The sequence below is a fragment of the Penicillium psychrofluorescens genome (genome assembly GCF_964197705.1).
Source record: "Penicillium psychrofluorescens genome assembly, chromosome: 3".
Taxonomy (NCBI): Eukaryota; Fungi; Ascomycota; class Eurotiomycetes; order Eurotiales; family Aspergillaceae; genus Penicillium; species Penicillium psychrofluorescens.
The window spans coordinates 3,940,386-3,956,782 of record NC_133441.1 but is presented as its reverse complement, the minus strand read 5'-3'; the positions used below and the strand labels follow the sequence as shown (position 1 = coordinate 3,956,782).

General features: G+C 52.2%; 8 protein-coding genes across 8 annotated transcripts; 5 read left to right on the top strand and 3 right to left on the bottom strand.

Moving 5' to 3' along the window:
* Window positions 1–94: 94 nt before the first annotated feature.
* On the bottom strand, window positions 95–1,549 carry PFLUO_LOCUS5628 (tRNA (adenine-N(1)-)-methyltransferase catalytic subunit trm61; the record flags this gene model as incomplete). Its single annotated transcript, XM_073783092.1, has 1 exon — window positions 95–1,549. The coding sequence occupies one exon, from the start codon at window positions 1,547–1,549 to the stop codon at window positions 95–97; it is 1,455 nt and encodes a 484-aa protein (XP_073639682.1).
* A 316-nt stretch (window positions 1,550–1,865) lies between these two features.
* PFLUO_LOCUS5627 (cysteinyl-tRNA synthetase) lies at window positions 1,866–4,324 on the top strand (the record flags this gene model as incomplete). The annotated part of the gene is made up of 2 exons (XM_073783091.1): window positions 1,866–2,156; window positions 2,213–4,324. 2 exons carry the CDS (start codon window positions 1,866–1,868, stop codon window positions 4,322–4,324), a joined length of 2,403 nt encoding a protein of 800 aa, XP_073639681.1.
* Window positions 4,325–4,653: 329 nt separating this feature from the next.
* On the top strand, window positions 4,654–5,983 carry PFLUO_LOCUS5626 (uncharacterized protein; the record flags this gene model as incomplete). Its single annotated transcript, XM_073783090.1, has 7 exons — window positions 4,654–4,726; window positions 4,789–4,832; window positions 4,882–5,010; window positions 5,067–5,175; window positions 5,241–5,472; window positions 5,535–5,862; window positions 5,918–5,983. 7 exons carry the CDS (start codon window positions 4,654–4,656, stop codon window positions 5,981–5,983), a joined length of 981 nt encoding a protein of 326 aa, XP_073639680.1.
* A 383-nt stretch (window positions 5,984–6,366) lies between these two features.
* Window positions 6,367–7,666, top strand: PFLUO_LOCUS5625 (Putative vacuolar membrane transporter for cationic amino acids; the record flags this gene model as incomplete). The annotated part of the gene is made up of 2 exons (XM_073783089.1): window positions 6,367–6,422; window positions 6,508–7,666. The coding sequence occupies 2 exons, from the start codon at window positions 6,367–6,369 to the stop codon at window positions 7,664–7,666; spliced, it is 1,215 nt and encodes a 404-aa protein (XP_073639679.1).
* A 427-nt stretch (window positions 7,667–8,093) lies between these two features.
* On the bottom strand, window positions 8,094–8,428 carry PFLUO_LOCUS5624 (Glucose-repressible protein protein; the record flags this gene model as incomplete). The annotated part of the gene is made up of 3 exons (XM_073783087.1): window positions 8,094–8,110; window positions 8,163–8,346; window positions 8,414–8,428. The coding sequence occupies 3 exons, from the start codon at window positions 8,426–8,428 to the stop codon at window positions 8,094–8,096; spliced, it is 216 nt and encodes a 71-aa protein (XP_073639678.1).
* A 631-nt stretch (window positions 8,429–9,059) lies between these two features.
* PFLUO_LOCUS5623 (uncharacterized protein) lies at window positions 9,060–10,170 on the top strand (the record flags this gene model as incomplete). Its single annotated transcript, XM_073783086.1, has 4 exons — window positions 9,060–9,208; window positions 9,260–9,524; window positions 9,583–9,910; window positions 9,968–10,170. The coding sequence occupies 4 exons, from the start codon at window positions 9,060–9,062 to the stop codon at window positions 10,168–10,170; spliced, it is 945 nt and encodes a 314-aa protein (XP_073639677.1).
* Window positions 10,171–10,890: 720 nt separating this feature from the next.
* Window positions 10,891–11,226, bottom strand: PFLUO_LOCUS5622 (uncharacterized protein; the record flags this gene model as incomplete). The annotated part of the gene is made up of 2 exons (XM_073783085.1): window positions 10,891–11,051; window positions 11,097–11,226. The coding sequence occupies 2 exons, from the start codon at window positions 11,224–11,226 to the stop codon at window positions 10,891–10,893; spliced, it is 291 nt and encodes a 96-aa protein (XP_073639676.1).
* An 816-nt stretch (window positions 11,227–12,042) lies between these two features.
* Window positions 12,043–16,282, top strand: PFLUO_LOCUS5621 (radiation sensitive protein rad9; the record flags this gene model as incomplete). Its single annotated transcript, XM_073783084.1, has 2 exons — window positions 12,043–12,099; window positions 12,152–16,282. 2 exons carry the CDS (start codon window positions 12,043–12,045, stop codon window positions 16,280–16,282), a joined length of 4,188 nt encoding a protein of 1,395 aa, XP_073639675.1.
* Between the last annotated feature and the right edge of the window lie 115 nt (window positions 16,283–16,397).

Genomic DNA, 16,397 nt, shown 5'->3' with positions numbered 1-16,397 from the left:
TGCTACATAGAATTAGAACAGTGTTTCTTTTCGGGCCGAGTACGGCTATTTGGAATCTTATGTGACCCAAGACCTATATTACAACGTAGCGCCGTCACTCATCTTTCGCATCTGTCCCTTGCTGGGATTGTTCCTGTGCCTCCTGCTCCTCCTGTTGCCGCTTTGCCCTAGCCTCCTGTTTCATCTGCCGTTTACTTTTGGGCGCGGCAGTTGCGTCCGCATCCGTCTGTGCGGATGGCCACTTCTCTCTGCATTTCTGCTCGTCCTCCTCCGACCATTCCCGCGGCAAAATGGCGAAGACCAGGTATGATGTGTGGGTTTTAAGGTTGTCCTCTGTCCGGTGCACTAATCGGCCCAGGCCGTATGAAGGAATCTCTGACGGTGTTTGAGCGGGTTGCTCCTTGTCCAAGGTCTTTCTCTCATCCTCCACGGATCTACCTTCGGCCTCGGCCTCGCGAAACCGTCGAGTGCGGTTCTCATCGCTGCGCATTTTGGCCACGGCCTCATCCACAGACCGGGGGGCCACAAGCGCTCCGCGCACACCCTGCGCATCTAGTCCAATGCGCTCCCGCTTCACATCAATCATATGATGATTCACCTCGACCATGGTAATAGACAGCCAGCCCAGCTGCCGCATAGTGCTAATCGTGCGCTCCGCCTGCTCGAGACACGGCGAGAACGTGCACAGGTACGCAGGCGAGGACGGGTCCAGCGGAGACACCGTGCCAGAGGGCGGGTTGCGCACGAGATGTTTCAGCGCGAGCCACGGCGCAGGCAAGTCGAGGAAGATGGCGTTGGCATTGGGCGACCTGCCGGTCTTGGGGTCGTCCAGTAAAAAGCCGTCTTCGTAGACGTCGCGATGCGTCACTTCCACTATCCCGTCTAGTCCGTGCTGGCTGACTTCCTCTTTCACACGCCCCGCGCGCGGTTCGTGGAACTCGTAGCTGCACACTTTGCCCAGTCGTCGTCGTTTCGGTGCTGGTGCCGTGGAGTCTGGGTATCCGTTGAACACGGCACGGACCGACGCATGCGTGAACGACCCACTCCCTGCGCCAGCTTCAATCACCGTGTTTCCAGGCCTAGCGCGGAGGCGGTGCAGGATGTAGCTGTAGTCCGGGGTGTAGACGACCTGCGTCCGGTGTGGAAGGGACAAAGTCCAGGCTTCCGGAGTCGGTGCTATAAGATGAATGAACCCACTCGAAGCACTGACGGGTTTCTTCAACGAAGACTTCTCATCATCCGCGCCGGTCGTCGTCCCCGACGCATCGAGCTCATCGGCTTTGCGCTTCTTCGCAGCGTCGGATTTTCGGCCGCGCGAGCCCGTGTCGACTACGGAGGCGATAATCTGCGAGCCCCATGGCTTGTTGATGAGCGTGCTGTGCGGGAATGAGCCGAATCGCGTGTTCTCTACCCTGCCCTCGTCGTAGCCCTGGTTCTCGTCGTCATAGGAGCGGAGGATCGTCGGGATGCTTTGGTCGCGGCGGAGGTGGAGCAGGGCGAGGCCATCAGCTTGGGCGGTCGACCCGGGGGTTAGGAAGGGTGATGGCATGGTGGATAGAAGGGGTGCACGCGCAATGGGCCGCGGTGATGGAACCAAGTTCTTTCTCCGCATGGGAAAAAAAAAGTACGTATATAGGCTGAATACCCGATTCGGGTGCCAGTTAGGGCTCAGGGCTCCGACCTTCCCCCGGTACTTCTTCCTTTCGATGCTGCTTCTTTGACTCACCCAGCAGCCCCTCGATTGCGCCTTCGCCCTTCCCTTCTTTATGCTCTTTTCTCCCCGTCTGTCTTTCTTCTCTCTTTCTTTTCTTCCCAAACAGCGCGTCCGATCCCTGTCACCAGCGCTCGTCTTTGCCCGGACCACCATGTCTGCGCGCCAGCAGCCGCAATGGCGCCAACCGCCCTCGAATCCAGACGCCACCCTCCCTCCCTTGAATGTGTGGAATTCTCTCACCAAGTCCAAAACACCGTTCATCCCCATCGACCCAGCGGGCAAAAAGGTTAACTGGTACGCGTGCGGACCGACAGTGTACGACGATTCGCATCTGGGCCATGCCAGGAACTATGTGACCACCGATATCATTCGACGCATCATGCGCGACTTCTTCAAGTTTGATGTTCATTTCGTTATGAATATTACCGATGTGGATGACAAGGTATGCCGAATGGCCTGCCCCGATTGGCGACAGAGCATGGATTGATTGTGTTGTAGATTATTCTCCGTGGCAGACAACAGCATTTATTCAACGAATTCATGGCGGTCAACCCCACCGTCTCCGCCACTGTTCTGGACACTGCGAACAGCGCATATACTGCTTACCTGAAGAAAAACCTGCCTCTCCTCTCTCCCGAACTGGCCCCGCCTCGCTATCAAGAAGAAGTCGAAAAGGTGTACGCAGTCGTTTTGAATGGCGGCGCATTGCCAGGAAATGAGAAGCCCGGTGACGATGAGGCCAAGGTCAAGATGCATATCAAGACGGCAGCGTCGGCCGCCAAGGTGATTGCGCAGGCGGGAACTCTTGGTGACTCAACCGATGCTACTGCGTTCGCCAATCTCTTCTATTCCGGGACGCAGGATGTCTTGCTGCCTTACTTGGATGCTCTGAAGGGTGCCTCGATCGACGCGAACGACCACAGTATCTTCACCAAATTGACGAAGAAATACGAAGCAAGCTTCATGAAGGACATGCACGACCTCAACGTTCTTGACCCAGACGAGCTGACTCGCGTGACGGAGTATGGGGACGAAATCGCTGATTTTGTGGAGCGCATCGTGAAGAATAAGTTTGGATATGTCACGGCTGATGGATCGGTGTATTTCGATATCGAGGCCTTCGAAGCGGCGGGTCATCCGTACGCGCGGCTCGAGCCCTGGAGCCGTTCCGACAACAAGCTGGCCGCGGAGGGCGAGGGTGCTTTGGCCAGCAAGACCACCGAAAAGCGCGGAGCTTCTGATTTTGCGCTCTGGAAGTCCTCCAAGCCAGGGGAGCCGAGCTGGTCCAGCTCCTGGGGCAAAGGCCGCCCCGGCTGGCATATTGAGTGCTCGGCCATGGCGTCAGCCCGGCTGGGCAAGCAGATGGATATCCACTCTGGAGGCATTGACCTTGCATTCCCGCACCACGATAATGAATTGGCTCAGAGCGAGGCTTACTGGGACGATCATAGCCACTCGCACGACCAGTGGGTCAACTATTTTCTGCACATGGGTCACTTGTCCATTCAAGGGTCCAAGATGTCCAAGTCCTTGAAGAACTTCACTACTATTCGCGAGGCTCTTGGGCGAAACGATTGGACATCGCGCAGTCTGCGGATTGTGTTCCTTCTGGGCGGCTGGAGAGATGGCGTCGAGATCACAGAGGAGCTGGTAAACTTTGGCAATTCGTGGGAGGATAAGGTGAACAATTTCTTCCTGAATGTGAGGGATCTTGAAGCCCTTCAGGGACACACATCCGGCACCGACAGCACCCTTGCTGCTGATTTGAAATCAGCCCAGAAGGCTGTGTACGATCAGCTCTGCGATTCGTTCAATACTCCCGCCGCGATGCAATCAATTTCAGAGTTGATCACAAAGTACAACTCTGCCGATAAGTCCACCTTGAACCCAAAGGATGTGGAGGCTGCCGCTCGGTGGGTCACGTCGATGGTCAACATCTTTGGCCTCAATGGTACCGCCGCTGCGGACAGTCCCGAGATTGGTTGGTCGGGCATCGACGTCCCCGAAGAGGCCAAGCCTTTCCTCTACCCACTTTCTTCCATGCGCGACAGCTTGCGGCTGGCCGCGCGCGATAAAGCCGGCATCAGCTCCAAGGAAATCGAGGAAGTTCTCGCTCGTGAGTCTGCACCTGCAGCCGAGTCCGAGACCGCGAAACCCTACGCAGCGGTCTATTCCAACTTCCGCACAAACGTCAGTGCCCTGCAATCATCTGACTCCATCGGCAAAGATATCCTCGCTCTGTGCGATCGCGTACGCAACATCGACCTCTTCGATCTCGGCGTTTACCTCGAAGACCGCGACAACCTCCCCGCCCTGGTGCGGCCAGTGACCCGCGAAATGCTCCAGGCGCGCGAGGAAAAGGCCGAACGAGCCCGCCAAAAGCAACTGGAGAGACAGAAGCAGGAGCAGGAGGCCCTCAAGCGGCTGGAGAAGGGCAAGCTGAGCCACCTCGAGATGTTCAGGACGAATGAATACAGCGCATGGGACACGGATGGTATCCCGACGCGTGATGCTGCTGGTGAGGAGATCACTAAGAGCCGTGCGAAGAAGCTACGCAAGGATTGGGACCGGCAGAAGAAGGCGCATGAGGCGTGGTTGGCTAGTCAGTAGTTTTCAGGTCTTTGTATGTATTGCATTGCGGGGCGTTATTCCGGTCAACCATCTCTCCCTATATCTTAACCAGTAGGACTATCCAATAAAATCCTGACTTTTTTATCTGAGGGAGCGCTTATGTACCTCGAGTTGATCCATGGCCCACTAGGCGGTTAGCTAGTCCGGCTAACCCGCCCCGTTCGTGACGAGGTGGGATGACAATGCAGGATATCCACGTCGGTCTGTTGTGTCACTTCCCGTTCTTTCTCACGCCTCATTCCTCATTACAGTTGACTCTGACTTTTGGTTTATCTGATTTAATAGTCCGGCACACTTCACCGTTCAATATGGCTACTCCATCCGGTCTCGATTACATGCGTTCCCGCACCGTAGTGGATTGCGACACGATGGACGAGGAGGGTTAGTCAGTAGCGGAGGGGTTGTTACTACACTGTTAACAATCACACTGACTGTTTACCTAGTGGCTAAGGTCTTAGGGCCCTTCCAGGACTGCACATCTAACCAAGTACCTACCCTCCCTTTTAGTCAAGTATCCCCGCTGAATCCATATACAGGCTATTGCCTTCGGTGAACTGTCCAAACCAGCTCGCAAGGAAGTGGTTGTTGCCGCTGCGGCAGACGCAAAGATACTGCATTCTCAGTACTCTTCGACCAGCGTTGAAGAATTAGCCGTGGAGATTGCTGTGCGTTAGATCTACACCATAACTGCCTGGAACATAGGCTAACCACAAATCAACAGATGGTTCGACTAGCTGTGGGTATGTCCAAGCATATCCACGGACGCGTCCATGTGCAAACGAATCCATATTACTCATATTCCTCTGAGCAGACAGTCGCCAATGCCCTGCGTATGGATAGAAACTCTCCCAACCACATCTTGCGCGAGTACCTGACACCTCAGCGAACTGTATAGGAATTGTCCAGCTATTTCAACACATCGAGCCTGGCTTTGACGTCTCCCGCATCGCTATCAAGATCCCCAGCACCTGGGAAGGCATGATGGCATGCCACACCCTCGAACTAGCCGGCGTGCGCACGCTAGCAACCACTTTATTCAGCATGGCGCAGGCAAAACTAGCAGCTGAAGTGGGCTGCACGTATATTGCACCTTACGTAAACAACCTGAAAGTCCAATTTGATACGAGGTGAGTCGCTAACTAACAACTCGAATAAACATCTCTTCTTTCTTCTAACTGCCACTCTGCAGTCTGGTCGACAAGGGAAAACTACTTCCGCTTTGTGTTGCTATTCAGCAGTACTACAAATACATAAACGCAAAGACAAAGGTCCTACCGGCGAGCCTGACTTCGACAGAAGAGATCTACTCTCTCGCTGGCGTAGACCATCTCACTATCGCTCCGCATCTCCTGGCGCAATTGACAGAGCCTGCTCCCATTAGCACCAAGTCGCTATTCGACGAGGCGCCTACATTATCCATTCCGGAGGAAGAAACGTCATTTATAAATGATCCCTCCATATTTCAAATGGTATTCGTCCGGGACTTGGGTGGGGCGAGCCATATCAAGTTGACCGAGGTATGAATGAATTCATAAGGGACGAAGAAGATGGGCTAATTGAAGTTTGTAACAGGCTATCAATATTTTCTGCGATTTCCAGACAAAGCTGGAGCAGATTATGGAAGCTGCGACAGCGTAAACTTTGGGCCTGAATTTGGGATAGATTCGAGTCGAGTGAAATATAGTCGCTTCTATATATCTCTGCGGGGGCAAATCGAAACCGTAGTGCGGATTCGGTGGTCTCCCGTCAGATGATGCAGTAACGAATCGCCCTTTGTTAAGTTCTAAAAAGCAAACCCTTGACTTCTTTCCTATCTGTAAATGCCTGATTATCCTTCTGTCGCGCTTTATAGTCCATCACGTGACCAGACGTCATCTATCTTCGTCTGCCCGCAATTCTCCAAATTCTCTCCAATTCTGCCGTTCCTTGCTAACATAGCCCCCGTACATTGGTCTCGATGTGCCCTGTACAGTGCACCCAACTACAAACATAGTGATTGGCATCGAGGGGATTTCAGCACCATGTTCCCTTCACAGGTGGCCAATTTCAACATCGAGGCCGTGAGTGGCATTTGCGGGTGAGTCTCACAGACAGTGATGTTACACTATAGTGTGGTTCGAATTGCTGCCATTATTGACCGATCTCACTAACACACATACCAGCTCCATCTCAATCGCCTGCTGGGTCGTCGTCTTCTCCCCGCAAATCATCGAAAATTTCCGCCGCGGCTCAGCAGACGGCCTCTCGCTGCTCTTCCTCATCGTCTGGCTAGCGGGCGATGTCTTCAATATCCTCGGCGCCATCCTGCAAGGCGTGCTGCCCACAATGACTATCCTGGCCGTGTACTACACTCTCGCGGATATCGTGCTGCTGGGACAGTGTTTCTACTATCGCGGGTTTACCATTACGGATGAGCTATCTGCCTCTACACCGACGCCAGATGCTGCTGCCACTGCTGGTGTGGAGGAAAGTGATGACGAGGGTAGTCCCACGCCAGTCCCAACAGAACGATCAGTTCTACTTCCTAAATCCGCAAACACATCCAATGGACATGCCCAGATCCAGGAGCCGACAGAGCACGGGCACAGTGCACACCACGCCCAGAATGGCGCACGCCCTCTATCATCCTCCTCGTCCACGCGCAACATAGGAAGAAGACACTCAGCCACATCCTTCCACGACATTCTCCACTCCTCGGTAGACGGCACGCACCTCTCCCCCGCAACGCCCTTCATCGAGTCGGAATCAGAACGAGTCCGCTCCCGACGGACCCGTCGCCGCATCTCTGCCCTGCAAAAAGCTCTCTTTAACGCCACAGCCATTGCTCTCGTCTGCACGGCAGGGATTCTGGGCTGGTACGTCAGCCCGAGCTCGAAGAGCTCCACCGACGAGCCGGAACCCGACCCTCTCCCCATGGATACGCTTGGCCAGGTGTTCGGGTATCTCTGTGCAGCGTTCTATCTAGGGTCGCGACTGCCGCAGCTTCTTTTGAACTTTCGGCGCAAATCAACAGAAGGCGTCTCCCTGCTCTTCTTTCTCTTTGCCTGTATTGGCAACTTGACCTATGTCTTGTCGATCCTGGCGTATTCGCCCGTCTGTCGTGGTTCCTCTGAGGCTGTGGCTGCCAGTATTGTGTCGCATCACTCCCATGTGCACTGTCGGCCTGGTGAAGCGGCTGCTATCTATGGGCGGTATATTTTGGTTAATCTATCGTGGCTGATTGGCAGCGCTGGCACATTGCTGTTGGATATGGCTATTTTTGTGCAGTTCTTTCTGTACAGCAGTTCCAAAGTTGAGGGGGAAGAAAGTGGGGGAGTATGAGAACCGCGGCTAGGAAACTGCATAGTTGCTTGTACAATATGCCTTGAATATACGGCATGGCATTTGGAGCGGATCTACTTGCTAAAGTTGACTGGATGTATATGAATGATGAAAAGGGCCATGATAAGTGGTTGTTTGATGACAGAAGTCTATGCTCAAGAAGCGCTGTGCGACCATTCAAATTAGAAAATAACTTGCGACGATAACGCAGCAACGGGAAGATTACTATCTCCTCTGTTAAGTGATACATTCTACAATATCAAGGAATTTTCGACGTTAACTCATAATGGTATTTAACTAGAACATTGTGTATAGTACAAAGACAATATACTTGGATGATCGTGGAACGCAAAGAGTTCAACTAGACTAGAATAGCACAAAGCTACCTGGTAGCTGCAGTGATTCCGTCTGGAGTTGACAGGTATTCTCAGTGCTTAGCGGCCTCTGTAGTCGACATCAGTATTAATACTTCAAGTAAGCAATACGCGATAGTTACCTTTGTTGGCACCCGCTTTGGCATCATGCTTTTCCGCATCCGTCTTGTCCTTCACAGCGTCCTTCGCGGCACCGGCTCGGGTGCCAAGGCCGGCATCCGAGTCCTTGGCCACGTTCTTGTTGGCCTCCTTGGAAGCCTCAGAGCCACCGCCCTTGACGGTCTCCTCGACGTAGTTCGCGGCGTTCTGTTAGGTTATAGTCAGTTTCAAGCATTCCAAACAGTCAACGCCACAGTGGCGACCACTAGCGTACCTTGACAGTTTCCATGGTGAAATATAGTGATGACAGTTGAACTTAAACGTTATAATTGTCTGGGTTTGGTGCTTTCCATATGGCGAAGTTACTTGGCTTTATATATTTGAATATCACCATGACGTCATGGAGTTTTGGGAAAACACAAGCTTGTGAATGCTTGTGACGTAGATATTCACAGGCTTGTCTCTCGGCCTGTTTGAACCTTATCGTAGATACTCAGGGAGGCCTTTCTGTTGGCCAGATCTTGTGTTAGCAGTACTTATTGTGACGTAGTCGTGAATCATCAACATCAAGGGTCCGTTTGCTTGTAAGTGAACACTGTCAACCATGGAGAACGGCGTCTGGATATCAAGATCCGGGGATTCTAAACCAAGGTCCTCAATATCTTACGTCATGGCAATTCTGACCTGGCAGATTTATACAGGATTCTACGATATGATTCATAATTCGAAGAAGGCACATCATCCCAACGTAACACTTCCTCGGCCGGGATCATATCCTTTGTGATTTATTGGTTGATTGTGTATTTGGACATTAGAGATAGGTAGTTAGGGTCCACCATGTGATACATACAAATATCTGCACCGATGGTGTGTGTCGAGCTTGTTTCTTTTTTTACACAATTCTCAACAATTCTACGAATATGGCGTCTCAGCAAAAAACCTTCAAGTTGAACAACGGTACCCAGATCCCTGCTATCGGACTGGGAACGTGGCAAGACGAGGCTGCTCAGGAAGCTGCGGTTCTTGTAGCTCTCCAGACCGGCTACCGCCACATAGATACCGCGAGATGGTGATTTGCAGATTGCTCCATTGATACCACACAAGCTAATTTCATGTTAAGCTATGGTACTGAGCCAAGCGTGGGAAAGGCTATCAAACAGAGTGGTGTGCCACGGAGCGAGATTTTTGTTACAAGCAAGCTGTGGAACAACAAGCACCATCCTGACGATGTTGGTCAGGCATTGCAGCAGACGTTGGATGACATGGGGCTCGAATATCTCGATCTTTTCCTGATGCACTGGCCCGTCGCCTTTAAGCGGGGAGAGGACCTTTTCCCTTCCGATAAGGACGGCAACTTGATCACTGAAGACATCGACTACATCGACGTTAGTTGTTCCTTCGACCCGAGAAATCTGTTGAATGTGTTTTTTTGACCAAAACTAGACCTATAAAGCGATGGAGGGCCTTCTCAAAACCGGCAAAACCAAGGCTATTGGGATTAGCAATTTTTCGAAGAAGGAAGTCGAGCGCATTCTCGAAAATGCATCCATCGTTCCAGCAGTCCACCAGATGGAGCTACACCCATGGCTGCAACAAAAAGACTTCGCAAAGTTCCATAAGGATAATGGTATCCATGTGACTCAATTCTCGCCATTTGGTAACCAGAACGAGATCTATGGTGGTCGTGAGGAGCACGGCCAGCTAGTGAATGATCCAAAGCTCGTGGAGATTGGGAAGAAATACGGCAAAACTTCAAACCAGGTTGCCCTAGGTAAGCTACCTACTTCTGCTTCCTCCAAGTCACTGATAATTGACTGAAATATCTCAGTCTGGGGTATCTCCCACGGACGTTCCGTCATTCCCAAGTCCAAATCGCCCGAGCGAATCGCCCAAAACTTCGACATTGCTTTCGAGCTTGACGATGCAGATATCCAGGAGATAGATAAGATTGATAAGAAGCTCCGTTTTAACGATGCCAGCAAGGACTTTGGATACGAGCTCTTTACAGACCTCGATGACAAGAAGAAATGAGTTTGCAGAAGCTTAGATTGGTCGTTACTGGGGGCCCTTGAAAAAGTTTGATGAGTCGGTGAGACCACTGGCGGATCTGTATTGCTTTAGAGTGTTAGTATAATGAAGGAATTCATTGTTGGGTCCCTTGATGACTGCACAAGTTCGGTTGGCTTGTCGAGCCCAAGGTAGTAGCCCCGGAGTGCCCGGTTCGAACCAGAAAACGTGACCACAGTAGAATAGACAATGAAAAAGAAAAAACCGTGACTACGAGCTGAAGGTCACATGGCATTTCTTGGCGTCGATGAGGTGACATCCTGGCCAATAAAGCTCTACTCTGATAGTTATCCAACCGGTATTCATAGTCAAAATCAATGATCGGTCAAAATTGGCCGCCAATAGCGCATACGTAGCGATTTGGGGGGTGAGCATTCGGCTTTCCTGCTCCTGCAATTTATCTCCCCATCCACTCCTCAAGACTATCAGAGGATGCCTCGTGGTAAGGATACCTACCATACCAATCATCTGTAGTGAACACCTGCCCAGATTCCACGTAAAATTGCGTCAAGACTTTGTTCAAACCTTTACTAATCAGCAACTATTCTTTCGACGGGGGTTTCACCGAACATACAATCCAATGACATGGGATAGGCCGGTTGAAGGGAGAAGCGAGAGAGATGCTCGCGAAAAAGATTCAATGACTTTGGTACAGAGGTGCCTCAATAAAACAGTCAGTTTCGCTTAGGAAGACTGGGAGATTTGGTCACCTTTGGGGATGCACAAATAATGAGGTTCGGCCTCGGGTTGACCATTTTCAAGATTGTCGAAGTAATTGTCAAACGACCGTCGTGTGAGCTCTTGCATGAAGAACGTGTTCGGCATGAGTAATGCGCCATTTGAAACTGTACAAGTTAGCATTGTAAGAATGCTTATTTGGGATCGCATACAGTCCATCGTGATATTCGGGTGGACTAAGCCATCCTTGGATACTTCAACTCCGTCCTCGTATTCCCAATCATCTTGTTCGAAGGCTCTGTCGAAAAGCCTGGAGTCACGATGAATCTGGAACAGATACATGGTTGCTGGAAATGCCTTGTGCGTGGACACATATGAGAAAGCTCGTCGGTCCGAGTAACGGGGTGTACCACGCGCAGCCCCCCGCGAAAGACGAACGAGATTCTGAAACATCGATGCGATTTTTAGATGAGAATTCCCTACCCCGAAAGATCCGCGGCTTCCGATGGAGATAAATGCCCTTCGGGTTGGACAATATGTGAAAAGAGCAGATTTTTGGTTGAAGGAACTTGGGTGACAAATGGAATCACATGACCAGTCAACAGATCGCCAATTGCTGAAGCTATTCAAACTCAGAGCGACAATCATAGACTATTAAGGTGGGGCAACCTGGGACTCCGAGGCAGTGGAATGGAACTTGACTAGACAGTCACTATCGTCGGCAAGCTATTCGTTGATTCAACCCATTGGGCGCGAGTAACCAATCGAGTCGGGCAGATGAATATCTAGTTGTGTTGAAGAGATTAGGATTAGACATAATATACACACATATTACCTATTTGAGAAAAAACATGTTTTTTTCTCGTTTCACCTAAAGCCTGCGAAAGGAAAGAGTTAAGAAGACCTGTGCTTCTACTTAAACCTTTCAACTCTATACGATGTTCTGTCTACGCTATACTCAATCAGGCATTATTGCAACGCGGTCACGTGCCGGGTTTCGTGTTTCGTGTCGCGCGTGTGTCGGCTCTCTCCGTCCCACTACGTGCCATCGTGCCAACTCTGGGAGAGTGCAAAATCGAACAATCTATACGGCACGGCTCGGCAACACGGGAAATGACCCGTCCGTGATTTCCTCCGTCTGTTCCGCGTGCTTTGGCGATGGAAACCCAGGATAGCCTCGATATCTCCCGGTTGCAACGCGTCGCGCTAGGCCTAGTATGTTACGGGCCTGCAGGTTTTCATTGGACTGACATTTTGATCTCCGTAGGAGCAGGACCCATCCCAGCCGCGACTCGCACCGCCTGCGCTATCCGAGAATAATCCTCAGACCACTCCTCGTTCACGCCCGGACGCCCGCCATTACTCCGATGGTGACGCACTGTCCACTACTCCAGGGCTGCCCTCCAACTTCTTCCCCGACTACCTCCACCCCTCACTCTCTGGACTGCACCAGCATGAAGCAAGCCTGATGGCCCCTCCCAACGTCGGCGCCCAGCACGAAGCAGGCTCCGAATCACAAGCCAAAATGAGTTTCGGCGAGACTGCCCCTGGAGACACTCAGGTGGTCTCGCAGTCCGTCTTCGACAGCATCATCCAGAACAATACTTCCTCCATACATCCGCGCTATTCGCAGACGGGGGCGGGTGGTGAAACGATGATGACCTTGCACAAGGGAGAGAGTGGCCATATCGACCTCCTGTCCCAGTTTGAGTCGGCACCCAATGCGACCCATCTGTCTATGGATCACGACGACCACAGCAGTTCTGCTCCGAGTCAGTCCTCTCCGCTTGCGTACCACCCCGATCTCTTTCCGGAATCACAGCGCTTCCTGACGACCCCCGGGACAACAACGAAGATCCCCACAAAGGGTGTGCCAACCGAAACACCAAGCATGCCGCGAAATAATCCGCTAGCCGGTGATATCGAGTCAAGCGGCGGTCTCTTAGGTCTGAGTCAACTATTCAAAGCCACCCAAGCCCCATCATCTCCACTAGTCCATGGCCAACAACCGGAGCTTGTGTCGGATCGTCCATCGCCCAACATTCCAATTCATCAGCCTCGCCTCGCCCCGGGAATCTCATCACCCTTGAGAGACGTGCCAACTGATTTCATGAGAGAGTCTTCAGAGCCAAACCTCAACTATATATCCATGAAAGAATCTCAGACAAACCGAGAGAAGGTCAACAGCGAGCGACTGACCCGATCAGCGGATGATATGCCCTCGGAAGACCACAGCGACACCGAGTTCTTCAAAGAGTCTAGCTTTGTGGAACGTGCACGCCGTCAACGGAGAATTGAGGAAGAAGCCGCTGCACAATTTGCCGGCCTGACTGCGCCTGCGAGGACCTCGCCAACTATGCCGCCTCCGCATTCTGATCTGACTCATTCTGGTTCGCCCGAACACTCCGTGCAGGAGCTGCAGACTGGCGCCAGTGAAGAGGAAACAGAGCACGAAGATGTGGATCAGCACGTTCCCCGGTCACAGGAGTATCCTCATTCCTCAACCGAAGAGGACAAGGAAAACTACAACGGTCCTCCCATCGCTGTCGCCGCCGCTTCTAGTGCGCACGTCCGGCTTTCCCAAGTCCTACATGGGACACAAGATCCGTTCGACGCTCATGAAGACGGACAAGTTGAAATGGCCAACCCGCCGTCACAAATTATGGTCATGGACTCTCAGCCATCACCGCAAGCCTCACCAGATCGAGCAGGCCACGATGGTGACGAGGAAATGCCCGACGCGCAGCCACGACCTGGCCATGAGGTACAAATCGGTCCTTCGTCAGATGTTCACAAGATTTCGCCTGTTCGACACTCTGTAGGATCCTCGCCTCCCTACTCTCAACGTGAAAGGGAACCATCTGGTGGACATACTCCCTCACAGCCACATGGCTCAGCTGCATCAACAGGGCACTCGCCCAACGTGCCGATGCCGGCTCCCCACGATCACTCTTCTTACGAAAGCCGACAATTGTACTCCAGCAACCCGAAGACCAACGGGAGCAAACACTCTTCTATACCGTCCCGCGTGGTCGAAACGCCAGTTCATCTCCACCCGAAATCTTCAGGCGACATGGCCCGATTGACAAGCATTCCCGAAACCAGTCCCAGCCACTCACAAAACCATGAATGGGAAGAGGGCTCCAACGGCGATGGCATGAACATTGAGGATGATGACCTTCCTCCTATGTTCCCTGTCAGTGAGCACGTTCGAAGCATCCAGCCTCGTCCGTCTGGAACCAGAACTCGGTCTTCACCCTTGAAAAAATCTCCTCTGAAAAGCATCATTCTGTCCAGCCCCAGTGGAAGGCAACGGAGAAGACTGACCGAGATTGCGAGTGATGCTTCGCCCCAAGTTGGGCCTGGCTTTTTCGACATGGGCATTGGAATCTTCACGAACGAGGATCAAGAATTTCGCGATTTAATTGAAAGCTCCCCAACTCAACCTAGAAAAAAGCGTCGTGGGAACGACGGCCAAGCCTATCATGAACCTGAGCCTGTTATCCCCGTAACGCCTCGCATTGTCCCTCCGAAGACTGTTACGCCCCTTCGGCAACAATTTACGCCACAAGAGCCGGAAATTGAGGAGCCAATACACATACCCGAGACTACTGTTCGTAGGCAACCAAAGCCACGGCCTCAACGATCCGAAAATGTCTGGGAAGTCGAGTCTCCGCAACAATTCATTCGCCGACGTTCTAGAGGCAAACCATTGTCTGCACCGCGTCCGCTACAAGAAAAACAAGCCCCAGCACAGAAGCCTGCAGCGTCAACGCCTGTGCGGCCAGCTCTTCCCCCTGATCCTCAGTTCTCTGTGTTATCTGAACTTACGGAACTGGATTCGGACGAGATGGCCGAAGTAGAACGCTCTGTCATGAGTCGGGGTCCTCGCACCCCAAGAGGAAAGAGACTATTTTTTGATTCCGCTCCAGTTGCTCCTCGCCAAATTCTGGCACCGTGGAGTGGCCTGCAACGGGCCTACTACCCTGCAGTCTGTCTTGGGACACCTCTGGGTGTCTCACAAGACAAATACCTGGTTAAGTTTGAGGATAGTGACTTTGTTGAAGTTCCCAAGGGCGCTGTGAAACGCTTTGATCTTCGGGAGGGAGATGCAGTCAAAGTCGACCTACCTAATATTCCAAAGGTCACTCACATAATCCGTGGGTTCGATCACAAACTCACCAAAGAGGAAATTCTCGAAGCGCCGGCCGACTTCCCGCCTTTGACTGATATTCATGGACATTCCACGGTTATACTCGGGCCCAAGCAGCGCAAGAGTCTTCCCGGCGGAGGTCTGAACAGTACTGAAAATGTCATCAAGGTGCCCATTTCACGAATTTATTTTGACATGATTCTATGGAACAATCTCAAGGATCGAGCCTTCACATACCAGCCAGAGCTCAGCCCGCAAGAAGGCAAGCCCACTACGCCCCCGGAGAAGAGGACATCGGTCGGTCCTTCCCCAAGCAGCCGACTTTCACGCACATCTCATTACTCCAGCGGCATTTTTGCCGGGATGGCATTTGCCGTGTCCTACAAGGATCATGAGAGTACCAAAAACCACGTTACCAAGTTGATCCTGGACAATGGCGGGATCCTTCTCCATGAGGGATTCACAGAATTGTTCGAAACCTCGTCCATCACTGCCCCTGCTACTCCGACCAAAGCGTCAGCGAGAGATGCAGAGACCGGCAGGGGAGGACTACGCCTTACTGCCAGTGCCCAGGAAGTAGGGTTCGCCTGTTTGATTGCCGATACACACTCCCGTCGTGAAAAGTACATGCAGGCACTGGCATTGAACCTTCCCTGTCTTTCAGGGCGCTGGGTCGAAGATTGCGTTGCTAAAGGCCGCACCCTCGACTGGGATATCTACCTTCTCCCTGCTGGAGAGTCGATGTACCTCAACGGAGTCACCAAATCACGAATCCTGGCCCCGACACCACCAGATACTGCCTGCCTATCTGAAACGATAGCGGCACGACCCCGACTCCTTGATGGCCACTCCGTCATTCTGGTCATGGGCCGCGGGAAGGCCGAAGAAAAGAGAAGAGCCTACGTCTTTCTCACATTTGCCCTGGGTGCCTCCCGCGTCGAGCGCGTTCCGGATTTGGACACCGCCAAAGCCATCCTTGAATCTCAGTCCGAGGCAGGCATGCCTTCCACCTGGGACTGGATCTATGTCGATGACGCCGACCAGGCCGCTGCAAAGACCATGCTCGCGGCGCCCAAGTCCAGGACGAGGAATTTGCGAATCGTCCATGGAAGTGGGGGGAGGAAACGGAGGAAGTCGGAAGTGCTCGCTGTCGCTGCGGATGGTGATGCTTTGTGCAATGCTAAAGTTGTTGGCAATGAGTTTGTCTGCCAGAGTTTGATTCTGGGTCGGTTGTTTGATGAATGATCTTCTCGTGTTAGGATAGATGTTGATACCTTGATACCACAATCCATATAGTCTCTTTCTTTCTTTCATTTTCCTTCTAATGACATCCAGACAGTGCAGTGCTTTCATAGAGTTT